This window comes from Lepidochelys olivacea, assembly GCF_965140295.1.
Source record: "Lepidochelys olivacea isolate rLepOli2 genome assembly, chromosome: 8".
Taxonomy (NCBI): Eukaryota; Metazoa; Chordata; order Testudines; family Cheloniidae; genus Lepidochelys; species Lepidochelys olivacea.
Window position 1 is genome coordinate 37,199,024 of NC_140418.1, and position 18,911 is coordinate 37,217,934.

Genomic DNA, 18,911 nt, shown 5'->3' on the forward strand with positions numbered 1-18,911 from the left:
AAAGGCTGGCATGCTGGGGAGCCATTATGGTATCCATGGCTGTTCTCATTGTTTGTACAAGGTGTTGGTTGAATGTAAAATTGTTATAGGTGAGGATGAAATGGATGAGTTTGGCAATGTGTTTGAGATGGATATTGTCCATTGTCTTGTAGATATTCAAGCCAGGCAGCAGTGCCATCGCTGTAAGAGATGTTAGTATATAGGGTGGTGACATCCATGGTGGCAAGGATGGTGTTCTGAGGGAGGTTGTTAATGTTGTAGAGTTTCTGGAGGACGCTGATTGTGTGCTGGAGGAAGCTGACCCTTTATGTGGTCAGTAGCTTGAGGATGGTTTCTATGAGTCCTGATATTGCTTCATTAAGAGCGCCATGGCTAGAGATGATGGGTCTTCTGGATTCCCTTGTTTTGTGTATTTTGGAAAGCATATAGAAAGTTTGTGGGGGACAACGTTGTTAAGAGTTGAGCAGGGAAGGATTTGATGATCGCCTTAGATTCCTGGGTTGTCTCTGAGTTCTTTATAGTAGGTGGTGTCAGAGTTGTCAGCTTTGTTAGCATAGTTATCACAGTTGAGGACAGTGATGGCATCCCCATTGTCTGCTGATTTAATTGCTGCCTGGTGGTTGGATTTCAGGGACCGTATAGCTGTCCTATCGGCAGTGGTGGTGGGAGTGTATGGTGGATATGGTGATTAGGGATTTTAGTCAATCATTGTAATGATCAAGGATTTTCGTGGTTTTGTCTATGGTGGGGTGTTGTCAGATTATTCTTTTTTCTTATGACTGTTGATGGGGAGGTGGTAGTTCTGGGTGATATTGTTGTGAAAGAATTCTTTGAACTGAAATCAGTGAAAGAATTCTTGTTCTCTACATGTTACTATGATATTAGCTTCTGTGATGGAGTAGAAGTTCAGTCCCTTGGAGAGTACAGGTAATTCGGCTCCGGTTACAGGTAGTCTTAATAAATTGATGTTGGGATGTCCATGTGATGGGTCCTGGTGCCGTGGTTTCTCCCAGAGGTGGTGTTCTGTGGTTTGCGAAGTTGTTGCAATTGGTTCCACTTTGCTTTTGTGTTAGATGGTTGTCATCAGATTTTTGTAATAGCTGTTTTTGGTTTCTTGCATGACCTACAGGTAGGTTTCCTGTTTTCGCCCCTCCTCCACCATCTGTGTGTGTGATGATTTTCTTGTTTGAGGTGATCTCTTATGGAGTATGAGAGTTGCAGGAGATGGTTCCTCAATTTTTTTGGAGCCCTTCTACAGAGCTGTTCAGCATATTTGGAGTTGTATGTCGTGGTTAGAGGGTTATAGATGCTGAGTCCTCTGGAGATGTTTTCTTTCTTGCATTTGCTTGGGAAGTAGACATCACTGTTAAGTTTTTCTTTTTTCTTCATGTTGTAAAGTTTCCATTTCAAATGGCAGAACTGAATATCCTCCATTGTTGCTTGCAGTGTTATAGCCATGTTGGTCCCAGAATATTAGCAAGACAAGGTGAGTGAGATAATCTTTTATTGTACCAATTTCTGTTGGTCAGCGAGGCAAGCTTCTGAGTTTATGCAAAGCTGCTCCTTCAAGTCTGGGAAAGCTACTCAGTGTCACAGCTTGATTGTGTATTTCCTGAGAGGTGGGTGAGAGACCTGCTGGTTCAAAATTAAGGCCTAAAAATAGCAGAAATACAAACAGTAGTGAGTGGCAAATGAGATTTTTATCTCCTGGCTCCTAACTCAGTTTACCTTCCTCTAAGCTAAAAGTGCATTTTGTCTGAGATCTCTTCTCCTAAACTCAGAGCTTGATTTAGCTGAAATGCAGTACACTTGAGAGCCAGCCTCTTGACTCATAGAATATTAGGGTTGGAAGAGACCTCAGGAGGTCATCTAGTCCAATCCCCTGCTCAAAGCAGGACCAACACCAACCTGATTCTCATTTCCAATGGGACTGAAGTCATAGGTTGCCCTCAGAGAAGATGCTGGCCAATATTCTTTATGATTTAGTAAGGAGAGTTAGGGAGCAGCAGCCAAGATTTCTGGGGAGGAGAAGATACAAGCTGCATTGCTGTGGTTTCTGTAGCCTGTGTAGTTCTGCGCCTTCAGTAGAGACTACACTGTTCTGACGAGCTGCAGCTGGCCCTGGGGAACCAGGTGCAGTACTAGGGAGGATCCCCAGGAACGTGGACACTTTTGTGCTGGATTTCAGGAGGATAAAAAGAGACCTGCAAGGGTCCCCCACATACACAGTAGCATAACATCCATCCATCCTTTTCATCTCAAACACCCACGCTTCCTCCAAACCATGGTACTTTAATTTAAAAACTGAATCTAAAAACTATTTTAAAAAAATAGGAAATTCTATAAACACCATGTTTAAAAGGGAGTAGAGTTGGTTAACTGATAGCCACTCAACTCAAACCCTAAAGGGTAAGGAAATGCCAAGGTAAGGGACACCTCTTAATCATACCCTAGTGCTTACACAAGTTTTCACTGATAGATTCTGCACCTTCACTGGGAAATTCTTTTTGCTTCGAATTGATGAGAGAACATACTACACATTAATTTCCCTCTCGCCATAAAGCAAATCCTTAATATAAATCTTGTTTTCCTTAGATACATCACACTGCACACTTAACCTTTGTATATATGTCAACCTGAATTCTTGCTAACATTGTGTAGGTTGTAAGTAAGGCTTTGCGTTATACTGTGAGGGAGATTAATATGTTGCTCTCAGTGGGAGGGACTGAAAAGTAATCGTGTTTTCTTGGTGCTGGTTCTAGACTATCTGGGGAAGATGATAGAAGATCCAAGTTTATTAGTAAGAATGTTCATGTTGTCTCTCTTTAACAAAAGAACTACAAGAGTGTGCCCAAAACACTGAAACTGAATAATTGCGGTCATATTTTTGGTTGTGCTAGGTCAGTCTGTCCTTATTCAAATGGTGCAGAATATGTGGTGAAATCCACCTCTTCCTCACTAGGTGTGACCAAGAAAACATCTGGTATTTTGCACCAGTGGATATCATGTATAACTTCCACTATCCACATGAGTCTGGTGGCTTAGGTTGAGGTTATGATGATGAAGAATTGCATTACTTGGTTTAAAGACTAGTTTTGTCCTCCTCAGGCTAATTCAGCTGGTGATGCTGACCAACTGAAATTGTAATCACCAGGTCTTCACGGCCAAGTATTAATTTTATTTGTAGAATAAGATCCGTGAGTTCTTCTTTTTCCTTCCGCAGGACAAGCAGGAGGACTTAAAGAAGACTATTTTGGAGGGCATAGAGACGGCCAAGCATCAGGTGAGGTTGGCCTTTGATGCTTGTAAGCTAAAATCTCAAAAATAGATGCTCACGGCAAGCATGGCTTACGGCATCTAGATTTCATCACAGGTGCAAAGACTTGCTATGTAGCATATTGAATCTCCATCATTGCTCTACTTTTTTGGTTTCTTTCTCTGAAGTCCTTTGGATTGATTTCTAATCCCTTTCTTAATTACTGCCCTATTCCCGCCCTGTATAGGAAAGGGTCATCTCATTAAACCAGCTTTTCACAAATAATGGCCGAAATAAATTCTTTACAAATAATAGGATCACCATATCTCTATAGGGTCTCATAGTCTTCAGTTCTCTTAACCAGAAATCCATTTGGGTTTTAATCTGTTTGTATCCACCTCATGAAATTTGTCTATAAAGGACATGTTACTGACTTTTTTTATAACTTTGAGTCTTGTGATCAGAGTTTAGTCTGGAGAATATTATAAAAAGGGGAATAAAATTTAATAAAAAACTCACTCCAAATTTTCAGCGGGGTGTGGGAAGGGAAAGAAAATATTCAAAATAGCTTTACTTATAAATTCTTCATAACAGTGCAGTGAAATATTTGCACTCAGAGTACTTGAGTTTTTAGCATTTTCACGGGAATTAGAACTGTCATAAATCAAAGGGTCTTGTTACAAAAGAATTCAAGAGAAATCTGGTTACATTCCTTATCAGACCCAGAATAAAATCCAAATCTTTTAACAAACATGTTATGTCTAATGATGGATAGTATATCTCTTTGAAGTTTGAACACAGCAGTCCATTTGAGCTCTTCAGAGAATATTTGTTTCATATTTATCCAGGAATAATTAAATTGTAGAGAGTTCAAGTAAGAGCCAAGAGAAAGTCTATCACTATAAGACAATGGTCTGTTTAGCTTAATAAAGAGAAGGGTGACTTAATTAGTCTAGAAGTACCTATGTGGGGAACAAAAATTTGATAATGACCTTTTCAGTCTAGCAAAGATAGAATAAGATCCAATGGCTGGAAGTTAAATCAGTGTGCAAATTTTTAAGTGAGGGTGACTTACCAGGGAATTTTTTGAATTAAGATTAGATGTTTTTCTAAAATAAATGTTCTAGTTCAAAAAAGGAATTAATTCAAGGAAGTCACCGCCTTTATTACATGGGAGATCAGACTAGTTTATCACATTGGTCCCTGCTGGTGGTCTAATCTGTTATAACATAGCTAAAGTCTAAATGTGGATGTGTTTCGTTATTTTAATGATTGGCTAGTCAAGGATATCTTTTTCAGAAGGCTAACAAAATTATTTTACCAAATTATTGAAATCACAAAGTCTTGATTTGGAATTTATATTGGCCCTGTTAGACACTTGATATAAAACCTCTCTCACAAGAGCCTAAGAAATTGAGGATGAAGTATCAAGGATAAGGGTGATATCAGCAACAATAATGCTTATTGTTTCCAAGTCCTTGGAGTTTACTGCTAATACACCACAGTTTTTCAACCTATATCTAGATAACTCTGAAGTATCTGGTGTAGACGACGTTTTATTGACCAGTAGATCACTTCCTGTAGAGTTCACACAAAATGCTGTGTTGGCTTTTTTAAAGTATGAAATGACAGCTCAGTCACCAGTGAAGTGGTTTGGTAATACTTCACATCCCAGCCCATAGTGGAGCAATGTGCTGAAATAATAATCAAAAAACCCCACATCCCTATTCTCTTCTAAATTGATTCTTAAGACCTTACATTTTTCAGAGACTGTCTGTTTGTGGCAGTAGCTTTTCTTGTAGAAGCTGTGTGTTTCGGCTGCTCATTACTGATCCTTTCTACAACAGATTATAAAGAAATGAGGTGATTTTTGAATGTGCACCCAAAATTCCTTCCAGAGATGCTATCCGGCTTCTATCTTGGTTAATATTTTTACCTACCTTCATGTCTATCCCCATGGCTTCTTGCTCCAAAAATATTAAAATGAATTATATAAGATGGATTTTTTGACTAATTCAGTTGTATAACTGCTCCTGACAAAAGTAGGTTGAGAATCTACAGAAAAATAACTCATAATTTCTCTTTATTTTTGTCTGGTCATGCTAAAGCCTGCTCTGTTAATAGACATTGGTAATGAAAGCCAGTGTTGAGGTTTGAAATCTATAAATCTAGCTACAGGGGTCTCACTGTAGATTTACCAAGCATCAGTGTGTGCTGACTCTTAAAGTTTGGCCCACTCTAGGTGCTGCATTGGCAATTCTGCAACACTTTTCTGAGAAGATTCTCTTAAGGAGTGTCATCTTTGGCATTACTTTGTCTAGTATTCATCACTGGGACACCTCAAGATGGAAAAGCTAAAGTAAATGCTGGGTGTTATAATCAATTTCAGGAGGGCTTTTTTACATCCTTTGAGCTAGTTTTGTGGAATAAAACTAATGTAGGTCTGTTATTTCTAGCATATGTGAGAACCCTAGCCTCCTCATGCTCTGTATCTTGTCATGCTATTTTGTTCTGTTTGAATTCTTGTTACTTTTCTCATTTTAAAAAATACCTGTTTTGCCTTTCCAGTAGGATATTTATGTGATTTTACCCATTTGTTTTACTTCATTGTATGTTGCTTAAGGTTCAAATAAGACACTTCTGATTGCATCCCTCTTTCTCTTTACTTACCAAAGTATGGATTTGTCCAGTGGGAGTAATTACTTATTGGAGCTGTTATCTGATAGTTATTTGTAGCCTATACAAATTCACCTCCCTTTGAAGTTAGGATTCATTCTTGAGGCAGTTACTTTGGGCTTCAATATTTGAAGCCTTGTATCAAAATAAACAGGCTATTGTTATTGAAACTGTTATAGTTTATGTAAGCTCCCTGATAGCCCATGTCTTACTCCAAATAGAATGCAGCATTGTAGCCATGTCGGTGTCAAGATATTAGTGAATCATTGCGCATGAGGTAATATCTTTTATTGGACCAACTTCTGTTGGTGAGAGACAAGCTTCCAAGTAGACAGAGCTCTTCCATTTCTGGATGGGTGTCTATCACAAACCACAGCAATCAGACACACACATTTGGCAATCTCAGAAGTAAGACTAGGGACTGAAAGGGCATAGAATGTAGATTGCCTTCTTTCCTCTGGAGGTGACCATTCTCTGTTCTGTCTTGACCCATATGTTGGGGACCACATGGGCAATGCTTCTGCTGCTGCTATACCTTTGCTATGGCTAAATAGAAGACTGCAGTCTCTACAGATGGCTGGCATCTTATAACTTAATTAAGTTAAAAAATAAAATCGTGCTTGCAGTGTTGGGTTTTCTGATAGAAAAGATGTTCAAGTGGAGTCAAATGGGAAGAGCGACCGAAATGAGTAAGGAGAGTCTATTGAAGAAATACAATAGATAAAACGAGTAGTTTGGCCAGATGGAAGGTATCTGTTTGTTCGGTGCTACAAGTATTTGAAGTTTGTAAACACCAAGGAGGATCAGGATTTCATTGCTTGAGGAAGTGGGGATTAATCAAACCGTTGTATATGTAGAATAATTGCATGAAATTTAAGTAAAGGAAAACTTAGAATGGACATCAAGAAGTTTCCCCAGCAGTGAGATCTGTAAGCCCTGGTCTACACTAGGACTTTAGGTCGAATTTAGCAGCGTTAAATCGATGTAAACCTGCACCCGTCCACACAATGAAGCCCTTGTTTTCGACTTAAAGGGCTCTTAAAATCGATTTCCTTACTCCACCCCTGACAAGTGGATTAGCGTTTAAATCGGCCTTGCCGGCTCGAATTTGGGGTACTGTGGACACAATTCGATGGTATTGGCCTCCGGGAGCTATCCCAGAGTGCTCCATTTTGACCGCTCTGGACAGCGCTCTCAACTCAGATGCACTGGCCAAGTAGACAGGAAAAGAACCGCGAACTTCTGAATCTTATTTCCGGAGACTGCAGGAACTGTGAGATAGCTACCCACAGTGCAACACTCCGGAAGTCGACGCTTGCCTGGGTACTGTGGAAGCACTCCGCCAAGTTAATGCACTTAGAGCATTTTCTGTGGGGACACACACACTCCAATATATAAAAACGATTTCTAAAAAACTGAGTTCTACAAATTCGACCTAATTTCGTAGTGTAGACATACCCTTAGACTCCCAAGCAAAGTACTAATAGTCCTATTGCTAGCCATCTAAAACTAAACAAAACACTTGAATATACTACAGGACACAAACTTGCACTGTCTTGAAGTTAACTGGGTTTTTCTAACTCAACTTATTTATTTCTCAGTTCTTTGATTCTCGTAGTATGGGAATTTTGAAACCTTGCATCAGGAATTGAGTTTGGACAACCGTTTCTGCTCATATATTCAAGTTTTGTGTATTTTAATACGTAGTGCACTGCATTCCAAAGTGCATTTTAAAATCTCTTCACACAGTACAAATCAAATGAGTTCTGTATGTGGAATGGAGGGGCAGCAGCTAATTGCATAACAGTTGCAGGAGGGAAAAATTGAAGCAAGGGCAAACCCTAAATCTTAAAGAATATAATATTGGTCCTTGCATATTCATGCAGAGCACGTATTACCTTGATTGTTAAGGTCTCATGGAAAACAGCCTTCCACAATAAACTCTGTGGAACTGTGTCTCTGTCTGAATAATAAAGGACTGAGTAAATCTGTTTATAAATTGACTCTGGTAGTTGGAGGGAGTTCAGGTGTTTTCTGACTTGAGGATCAAATCTCTACGGCTTCCTCGCTTGCTGCATAGTATTGCACATGGATTCTATATATGTAGCAATAGTATCATGCAAAATAAGTTAGAGGATCAAGACGCAGCACACAGAGAACAAACATGCATCTTAAAACAATGTACAATAAACTATTGTCTCATAAGAAGAATCTGTGCCAGACTGCTTATGCCCTTTTTCAAGTGATGAGAGGAGACCAGCGCAGTTTAGACTCTTCATAATAGCATAGGATTGATTTGGACCACTAAACTTCTCAACAGATTTGGATTCGCCATCACTAAAGATTCCACTTCTCAAATGCATAACCAAATGGTTAACTTTCAGTAGACACCTGCAACTTAGCAATCAGGATGTGCAGGATTTTTGTCCAATTGAAGGAGATAGGCAGGTTTGGATTCAACTGTCACAAATCCAGCATTAAGCCTTCTCAATCTCAGTAAATAGAACAAGAACAAGAAGGTACTCCTATTGTTTTTAATCATCTCTGCTATCAGATAGTCAGAGAATAATGAAGTTAAACAGTGAAATAGAGATTTCCCTATAAACTGTTTAAATAAAGTCCCTAACACATTACTGAGTTTTATTTTGAAGGGCACATGTACACACTATCATGGACAGGACACTTAATCCCCTTGCGGTGTGGGGTGGGTCCCCTTCACTTGACAGCACTCTTTATCTGTTGTCAGTCATTCCTGTGTAACTGGCTGGTTCTTTTCCCACATGGCTTGTATTATCTCAAGTATAGAAAGGGTTGATTACTAACTTCTACATTCACCTCTCTTGTCAGTTTTCTGAGTATCTACAGTGTCTCTTTTCCACAATCTTTCATGTCACTCATGCTTTAACTTGGGCTGCTTATGTTAAACTTCAGTTTTCGGGGACAGTGTGTGTTGGCCCTGAAGAGAACGTCTCACCATTGACATTCAGATTGTTCTTCTGTTGTCTTTTCAACTTCAGGTTCTCTAATTCTTCTTTTCAGAGACCAGTTATCCTCTCATTATGGCTCATAAGGCTATTTGATTCAGTATTTATTGCATATAATTGATTTTTGTCTTCTTTGTGAGTGATAAGAATCCCATTTCAACATGTTACAATTTAGAAGATTCAGATATAGGCTATTCACCGTATGGTGGTTTAACTAAGATTTCTCCATTCTTGTATCACCATATGATTGTGTTCTCAACGTTCTTTTTCTGAGAAATGGCAGCCTTTTGAACAGTGTGTATTGGAGAAAATTTGGTGCAAATGATTTGTTTGGAAGTAATGAAACTGAACAAAGCTAGAAGTCAGGAAACTTTCCAGTGAGATCTATGAAATTGTGAGGGTGGCGGTGTGGTCTTAGTGACCTTTTCCAATGTAATTCACTAACCAAGTAGATTCATTTGGACCTTTTCGAGAAATTTGCTGTAAATACACTGGTGGGGATTTATATAGAATATTCATTAAAATTAATAGAGCAGTCTGAATCCTGAAGATGAAAATTTCAGCCACTAAAACCCTTGGTTGATATGTTTTGCCAGTATGTATAACACTTTTTTTTTAATACCCTTTTTATAACAGGAGCATGAATCTGAAGGTGGAAGAACACCGCTAATGAAGGCTGCAAGAGCTGGTCATTTATGCACTGTACAGTTTCTTATTAGCAAAGGTAAAATATTAGTACCAACTTGTGTCTGAAATGTCACTTAACAGTTCTGTTAAACTTTTATGTTTATGGCTTTAATACCTACTAGAATAGAGTTTTTCCTTATGTCCTGTATTAGGTTTATGGGGGTATGTGGTAAATGCTCATTTGTGGTGGGATGATTTTTATTTCAGTTAACTCACATTATACAGGTGATTGCTCACTTTTGAGTACAGAAATACTTTGTTACTGAAAATACTTTCCAAGGAATTGTGGAGATTAATAAGGCAAAAATGTCAGTCAGTACGTGGTTAGATAGTATTTCTTAACACTTTATTCTAAAAATGTTTTGCAGTCAACTGTTGCCCGGAAGTACTCCTGGTTTAAAAAATAAATATAGCCCCTTATTATGAAAGACTTGTGATTCTTCCTTGGAATATAAAAATATATCTTCTAACAGTTATTTTAAGTGTATTTTAGGTGTACCCTCCCTTTGTTCACTTGCACTGCAGTATTACTGTACATCTTTTTACGAAAGGATTAGGAATCTAGCTGCAAACTCAGTTTATCTAGGAAATCATCCTATTTTCACTTCTGAAATGTCTTTTGCCATTATGTTGTCCTCATTCTGATTTTTTTATTGTAATTAACTTGCATCCTGGATCTGAAATTCTATAATAGATACACTCTCAAAATCAGAAAATACACCAGGTTTGTTGTTTAGAATTTAAATGTGAAGAAATGCCTGCTAATTCTGCATGAGGTGTTTTCTTCATAGGTGCCAATGTTAATAGGGCTACTGCTAATAATGACCACACAGTGGTGTCGTTGGCATGTGCGGGGGGCCACCTTGCAGTTGTTGAGCTCCTCCTGGCTCATGGTGCAGATCCTACTCATCGACTTAAGGTATTCAATTTAAATTACTCATTGTGATTTTAATATACTCACCTTCCATAATTGCTTATCCTTATACATTACTTGAAACTAAAGTACTGCAGAGTTGACTTTGATTAAAAGCCACGGCTGGGCAACTTTAAACTTAATTTCACAGAAAAATCTCTTCACTTTTATATAGCACAGAGGATAGAAGAGCTCACCTTACTGTTACATTTTCTGTCTCCAAACTTTCACCCCAGGATGGCTCAACAATGCTTATTGAAGCTGCAAAGGGTGGACATACAAATGTTGTTTCTTACTTACTGGATTACCCAAACAATGTTCTGTCAGTTCCTACTGCAGACATGTCTCAGCTCACACCACCTTCTCAGGATCAGTCTCAGGTAAGACATAAAGAAAAGTGTAATTAAACATACATTTCCACAACAGAAAATAAACCTTTCTAGTAAACTTGTCTTTTTATGCAAACAAAGTTTAGTGGAAGTAAAAGATTAGTGACATTGATTTTTATAAGTTACATATTTAGAAACTCTTATCAAAAGGGGGCATGAATGAAGCTTTGTTTACCTAGGAGTTCCTGAAAAATACACATATATCATCCATCTTACTTTTAATAATTTCTATTCCCTAATAAGCCAGTCCAGATACAGCATTTCTAGGCGACTGTTGCACTTGATTGAAGTTACTCAGCCTTTACCCTCTTGCCTCAGCACTCCTAAAGCCATGTGGTAATGCACTGGAAACACTGATGCTTGTTTTCCTTAAGTATTGGTATCTTGCGTAAAGTGAAAGGCAGCTTATTGCATGTACCTGGGATTTTCAAAGTGGCCCAAGGGAACTAGATATTCAGTGGGAGTTGGCCACCAAACTCCCTAAGAATTCCAGGAAAACCCCAGCCTACAAAGAGAACCAAGAATTAGTTGATAGAGAGAATACAGTTAGGAGAAGAAAAGACACCGATAAAATGCAAAAAGAGAAGGAGTACTTGTGGCACCTTAGAGACTAACAAATTTATTTGAGCATAAGCGTATAATGCAGTTACATTCAGAGTTTCAAAAGCTACGTATATAATGTCTAGGCTAATACTGTGTTCTGAGTACTTCCAAAAACTGGCAACATAAAGTTTAACATAAAGTAGTTTAAAAGGCAAGAGTTTTTATTTAAAGAAAACCACACAAGTGCTGTGACTGCACTAGTTATTACATATACAAGTACAGTGTATGATGAAGTTTCACTGAGCAATGTCTGCCCTCAGTAATGGCTCTAATATTAAGTGGAGGTGGTCACTTTTTAAAATTTGATAGCTTCTATTTAAAAACAAACAAAACAAACAAAACAAAACACTTTCCCAAAAGTGTTTGGATGGCAGGATCTAATAGGCCAGTAAAGTACTACTTTGGATCAACAAGTGAAGAATTACAACTCCAATACGAAGTATTGTATAGCAGTTCATTACTGTTTTTCACATGCCCCCTTTCTTGCATAAGATTTGAAAAGGAGGTAACTAATGGAATTCTGATCTGTGGTCTTGTACCAGATACCAAGTTATCTGTGTGCATAATTTCCTAACTTCATCTGATGAAGTGAGCTGTAGCTCACGTAAGCTTATGCTCAAATAAATTGGTTAGTCTCTAAGGTGCCACAAGTACTCCTTTTCTTTTTGCGAATACAGACTAACACGGCTACTACTCTGAAACCTAACTACTTTTGTGGCTACTGGGACCTTTATATTCCTCAAAATCCTTGGGACTCCCTAACTCATGAGGCAGTTTAATTTCCCATCTTTCTGGGTATGGAATATTGGATAGTACAAGAACAAGTAAATGCAGTGACTTAACCACTTTGGAGGTAGAAGAGGGGAAAGAGTATGGTTAACTTTGCAGTTAGTATGAAACGTTACTTTTGGAAGTTGGTATGTTAAGGGATAACATGCAGCACACAGTTGGAGGCTGAGTGGAAGGGAATGTGTGCAAACAAATGTGCTTCTGGATTAAGTTATTACACTCTTATCCATTGAAAACTAAAACTGAGACAAGTTCTTTCTGAGTTGATTTTTTAGGTTCCACGTGTACCAATGCATGCACTTGCCATGGTTGTACCTCCCCAGGAACCTGATAGAGCTCCTCAAGAGAATTCTCCTCCACTCTTGGGAGTACAGAAAGGTCAGTATGTGGCCACTTGAATGTATCTTGTTTTAGCAGGATTGGGGGAAGCTTTATTATAGTACTTCCGAAACTAATGTATAGGTCAGTCCTCACTTATCAATCCTTAAACACTTGTAATACAAGATGTAGTTCTAACAGGAGCACAATGTTCTCTGTAATGTGTAATTCATATTTATTATTTCATTGTGTAGTATAGAACATTAACATTGGTTACAGATCATGCTTATTGAAAAAATTACTTGAAGAAAATGATCAATTATTGAATTTCCATTTGAACAGTGTATTAGTGCGGGTGCGACTTAACAAAGACTAAGTACTGTACACTGATCATTCTAAAATAGTTGTAATTCTTCTCCATATAGTCATTGCATCAGCCCATTTTCTGTTTAAACTAGTGACATGAGTTACATATTGCCAAAACAATTAACTGCAAAGCTACTTGTAGGATAGTGCCCAGTTTGTTATGGTTGTGTCAGGGTTTTCATTCGAAGCAAGGCTAAACTCATTTTCACAAAGAAAATGGTATTGTTTTCAATAGTTAAATGGCAAAAGTCATGGGTCATCCTTTTGGAAATGGATTCCGCGTTGAAATCTTTTTTTTCTGTTTAAGCTAGTTCAGTGAGAGAAAAGTATCTCTTGTGGAGAGCTCCAGATGGAGGCCATTTAGGCCTAATAGCTCTAGAGTTATTTTGGGGGGGAAGTAAGGAGGTTTGGGAAAGGATTTTAAAATATCAAAATAGGAATGTTAAGGTTGCAGTAGATGGGAACCATATTGGCTAGGTATTAGTCTTGTTTAACTTTTGAGTGCAGGAAGGAGCTCAGTACCTCAATGACAGACACAACACAGGAAACTGACTAGAATAGAAATGTGAAAAACTAAGATTGAATATGCAACCCTAATTCTCCATTCTGTGCAAATGTGATATGTATTGATTATCTTTACATAAGTTGTATTTGAGAAATAATGTTATCGTAGTTTGTTTCCCTACTACTTTAGAATATGTATAGCAGACCTGGCCTAGTGGATTGAAACCAGACTGGGATTCAGGAGACCTGGGCTTTCTTCCCAGCTTTGCCACTGGTCTGCAGGGTGACTTCGAGCAAGTTGTGTCCCCTCTCTGTGACTCAGTTTCACCATTTGTAAAATAGGGACCTCCTTTATAAAGCACTTTGAGATTGGATGATGAAAAGCACAGTATAAGAGCTAGGAGGCATTGTCCTTACTATTTACGATGTCTAAATAGAAATATATACCGGCATAGATAAATTTACAGCTAAATTAAGTATTAATGATCAGTAGTGCTTCAGTGATAAATATTTCTGTAAAAACATCACCAAGTCCTCTTAATTGGCATATGGAAACACGTGTTTGCATCTGATGGACAGTTTGGTTTTCATTTTAATTATCTGAGAAATTAGATACATTGATAATATACTGATTCAGAGCAGTACTATTTAGGCTTTACTTCTCTGCACAACCTTTTTAAATGAAATTTTAAAATTTGGATCACATGAGAAAATAAAAATTAGTTATGTTTATACAAAACATGCAGACAGGGGGAGAGAAGCATATTGTCAATGCATCTCAGGTATTTCTCTGAGCAGCAGCATGTTGCTGGTTTTGTTCAGAAGTGTATGGGTCCCCAAAAGAAAACATGCAATTTTTAGAGAAATTCTTCATAGGTTCTGATGAAACTAAAGTACATAATATCTTTGAGGGAAAAAATATACTTTAAAATGAACGTAGTGTGTGTAACCTCTTAAGTGTATCTAAGGTTGTAGAAAAAATTATGTTTTGTGTTAAATAAGTAGGTGGTCATATAAATATTCTATCCTGCATATATACAGTATTTAGCTCTTGTATAGCATGGGCTGGAGTAAGAGTTGTGTATTAATCTGTAACATTTTCACTCCCTAACTTTTGACAGATTATGTAGCGTTAATGTTGCATTAAAAATTTTGTGTGGATTCTTTTGCTGGGGTGCAGGCAGTGCATTTGTAGTAGAGGGTACAATGAGAGGCATATTCATTATTCCTGTGAAGAAAAATTTAGTGACTTGGTCAAGCTTTTAGGTCACAACATTCACTTGCAATAGGAAAATAGACTTCTATGTCCAAAAAGCTTTGACCAGGTCTCTCGTGAGGTTTACACAAACTCTAAACCAGCTACTTCAAAATGAGAGGGGTGTTGTTTTTCTCATTTGTATATCCGCTAACTCCAGCTCTACCCATTTTTTATAATCAATGTATTAAACTTTTGCAGCAAATATTATAGCAACACTTTTCATAATGAGGAGTTAGCAAATTAAATGTTGGACTAGCGAAATCAAATTATTCGCTGTCTTTTTGGCTTGAAGTGGACTCTTACTAGGATTTTAAAAAGCGGTTTGATTTAGGTCTCAGTGGCAAATTACCAGGCTAGAGATGTAGGAGAAGAGTAAGGTTTAACATCTAATAACCATTGTATAATTAAATTATTTTGACAAATATCAAATTGTAACAGCAATATTTAGGAGAAAATTAACACAGGTGAAAAAAGTGAGAACTGGCAAAAAGGAAATGGAAAATGTTCAGATAAGTATGCTTCGTCTGGGTAGAAACCTGATGAGCAAGAATGTAAAGAATAATCAAGTGGAGTAAAAAGGAAGGGTCCACAATCTTCAGAGGAGTACGTACTATAGCTTTTAACAGATATGGTGATAGGTGCATTAGAAATATTTAGATAAATTTTTTGAGAAAACGAATTAAGGTCGATCACAAATGAGTTATAAGCCCTAATTTCATCCCGTTTAAGTTTTGAAGAGGAAATATTTTGGACTGAATTTTTATAGGTGGTGGTGCGCTGAAAGACCATCATTTTTACTTAATTTGAAGAAAGCATTAGAAATTAAAGAATTTGGGAGAAAATTACATATTACCACTTCTAGTCTCTTTGGGTGTCTATTACTCACATAAATTTACCCACATAATTTACCCACATAAAACTTAAACTGCAGTTTTTAATTCCTGGTGCAAATGAGTCATTTCAAATGTTGAAGTACAAGAGTTTTTGTGAGCTGTAGTACATTGGTTGATGTCTGCCACTGTCCTCAACCATATGGAATGGGAACTAGATAGTGGTAATAAGGAATACTGACACAACCAGAGGAGGTTTGCCTTTAGCTACAGTGGTGGGGACTGTACATCTGGAGCTGAAGGACCCACACTCTGACTATGCATCAGCTTAAGTCCTCACTGGCTATGGTGTATGGTGCAGTGATGACTGTGAAATCCTAGGTGGTCATGGATCTTTTACACAATGAATGGCAGGCTATGCGTGTGGTGGTGATGCAGAATTGCAGTGACTTGATACGCTGCTCTCTGGAACAGTCTTGCAAAATTGTCATGAAAGTTTATCAGCCAGATAAATAATCAATTCTAATTCCGAACTTGATGGAAAAAATAACTAGTTTCTTCCCTCATGAAAAAATACTGTCCTGCAGTAAGGAGGCAGATAAAATTTGGCCAGGCTGACCTAATGGGGGATCTTTTAATAGTCTTTAACAGTAGTTTATTTAGTACCTTTTAATAAACAACTGTTTTCCTGACATGGTGTCAGGATTAAGCTACTAGACTTTGTTTTAGCCCAGAGAACTTTCTATTCATTCCCCTGCAAATGTAACCTATTAGTCTCATTATGCTTGTACTATTGTATAGGCTACACCAGCTGTCAGTCCCTAGCAGATGTAATTCTCAACCTCACAATATATACACCTAACCCTCCTTCTGTTGTTTTGAGTACAGGCTTAGATGTAGATTTTTTTAAAACAAAGGCAATTTCCTCTCTTCCCACTTGCAAAAAAGTTAATTGAATGTTAAATTATTGCTACTTTATAAAAAGCTGTCAGAAGATGCTATAGTTCAAAAAATCATAGCAAAGTTTAGAAAAAGATATAAAGCTATGAATTTGATCATTATTCTGTTAATTTGTAAATGCAACCCAGTGTTTAAGAAAGGGACCTTTAAATTTTCTTCTGCACTCTAAATATTACTCATAGAACAAAAATATGCTAAGTTAATTTTCCATGGAATATAGTCAGTGAATGTTATGATCTCACCCTTTATATATTTTCAAAATTTTTAATTTAAAAATGTCAACTATGAATTTTTTAAAATGATACTCCAAAAATGTGTAGGTAGTCCTTGGAAAAGCAAATTTCTTAGCTTTAAAAAAAATCAAAATATTTCAGTTCTCTCTAGTACTAAACAATGTTTAAGAAGTTATGAACAAATCTGAAATTAAATTATATTTTTGAATTTAAATTGGCAACTATGTAGGATTTTGCTAAGTAAAAGTTCCACTTCATAATATGTAGTTTGGAATTATTGCATTACAAATGAACTAATATTAATATTGACAAACTTAACTGAGACTATCCAGACTTATCAACGTTTTATCACTATCCTTCCATTGTTTTTCGAGATGGGAAATGGTTTAGCAACTTTCACTGAGTTCTCTCCTGCTCTTGATCAGTGAGTACAGAAGGGGGACAGCAGAATGCTGTTTAAGACAAGTAGTCTTCCACCAATGTTTCTGTATTAAATTAGAGGAATGCTACAAACAGTTATACCAATGTATATTCTCTTCCTGAAGCTACATGCCACGAGCAGATGCAGAGTTTTTGAAAGTCAGGAAATTGAGCCGAAGCTACATAAATATCTATACTTTGACCACTATCTGCTGTCCTTCCCCAGAGACATCTTTACATCCTCGCACTGTAAATCAAGAGTTCTTTATGAGCCTCTTATCCTCATACTGTGCTAACCATCCAACCCGTATGCAGACCTTCCCAGCCAGAATCTCCTTTGATTTATTCTCCCATTGCAGTAGAGTTACACTAGTATCTCCTCTTTTACATTGCACAGAGATCTATCCAGTCCATCCCACAATCCCAGTGTAGTCGAGACCGCTATTTTGACAACTTACACTTTAATATATTCCATAATCATTCATCTCAATTCTCAATACCAACATAGGCAACAACTTACTTTTATTTACACTCCATAGATGCTAGAAATACTGCTGCTCTTACCTCAATTGCCTTTTTGTTTGAGACCCCACCAACCACATGTAAACTAGATATTCACCCTAATCCCGTCCACTCTATGCATACTGGTCATAGATCCAGAGTACCTCACATATTAAAACAATCTGGCAGGGGTCTAGCCTGTTTAGTTCACATAGGCAGCTGGAGAAGTAATATATTTGGTAGGCAAAATACTGTATGACTGCCACCTTAAAGGATTTTTCATTAGGCTTTAAATGCATGTTCAGAATTATTCAGCTTTAACACTTTAAAAGTGAGTTAGAAAAATATCTATTTTTTGTGCCCAGCTAATCTTTGGTTGCCAAAAGTAAACACGCATACTTGTTACTAATGTACAGAGTAGAACCTATAGTTTAGTTTATAGATTCCTGGTTTATAATTAAAAGAATTAATTTAGGAGAATAATCAGAGTAAAGAAACAAAGGAGGAGACTGACAAGTTTTTTTCATAGATTTATAAGCAAAACTACATTGTAATTTTAAATTCTGTAGTCAATTCTATTACATCTGTGCAATGGGTAAATTATTAGTATGCATTTCGTGGGGGTTCACTGAAGTAGCAACTAAGAGTGAAAGATAAACCCACCAAAATACTCAACTAACTGGGATAAAATGTTTGACAGTTTTGTCTCTCTTGGTGGTAAGGGATCAAGGTGAGAGTAGTGTATTAGTTAGCTACATGTGGAAAAATTGTGTAGGCTCTTAACCATTTTTCTGTTCACTGTTTTTCTGAAAATTTGCCAAAGGTGTCCATGTAGCTGAGTAATCTGTACTGTATATTTTGACACCGGTGTAATTGGTCCAATTCCATTATCACCATGACTTTGAACTGAGTTCCTTAATAAACTGAACCTCAGCATTATGTGGGATTTTCATGAGTAGTCAGTTTTGACCTAGCTCTGTTTCCTTTGAAGTCGGTGAGAATTTTATCACTGAAGTCAATGGGCACAGAGTCAGGCAAGTGCTGAGTGAATTTGAAAATCCAACCCTAAACCTTGGAGACTTTGAATCAGACTAGATTTTTAAATCTCACAAAATCAGAGGAAGGATATCAGAGACTATTCTGTGAAGAAGCCATTAAATAAATTTTTAAAATAATGAACTATGGTTTTATGCTCTCTGAAGTCTGGTCATGCTGAGAAATGGA

General features: G+C 37.3%; 1 protein-coding gene across 13 annotated transcripts in view; it reads left to right on the forward strand.

Annotated features, from left to right (window-relative positions):
• Positions 1-18,911, forward strand: part of LOC311524906 (ankyrin repeat and KH domain-containing protein 1) — a gene marked incomplete at its 3' end in the record, with an annotated part of 207,119 nt that overhangs the window by 130,334 nt on the left and 57,874 nt on the right. For 8 of the 13 annotated variants that reach the window (XM_084636533.1, XM_084636541.1, XM_084636539.1 and 5 more), the window contains exons 11-15: positions 3,224-3,283; positions 9,553-9,640; positions 10,395-10,522; positions 10,753-10,896; positions 12,573-12,675. In XM_084636533.1, the coding sequence (XP_084492659.1) occupies positions 3,224-3,283; positions 9,553-9,640; positions 10,395-10,522; positions 10,753-10,896; positions 12,573-12,675 (523 nt within the window). Of the gene's footprint in view, positions 1-3,223; positions 3,301-9,552; positions 9,641-10,394; positions 10,523-10,752; positions 10,897-12,572; positions 12,676-18,911 lie in introns of those variants that run through there. The other 5 variants (XM_084636540.1, XM_084636534.1, XM_084636535.1 and 2 more) reach the window with 2 other exon arrangements.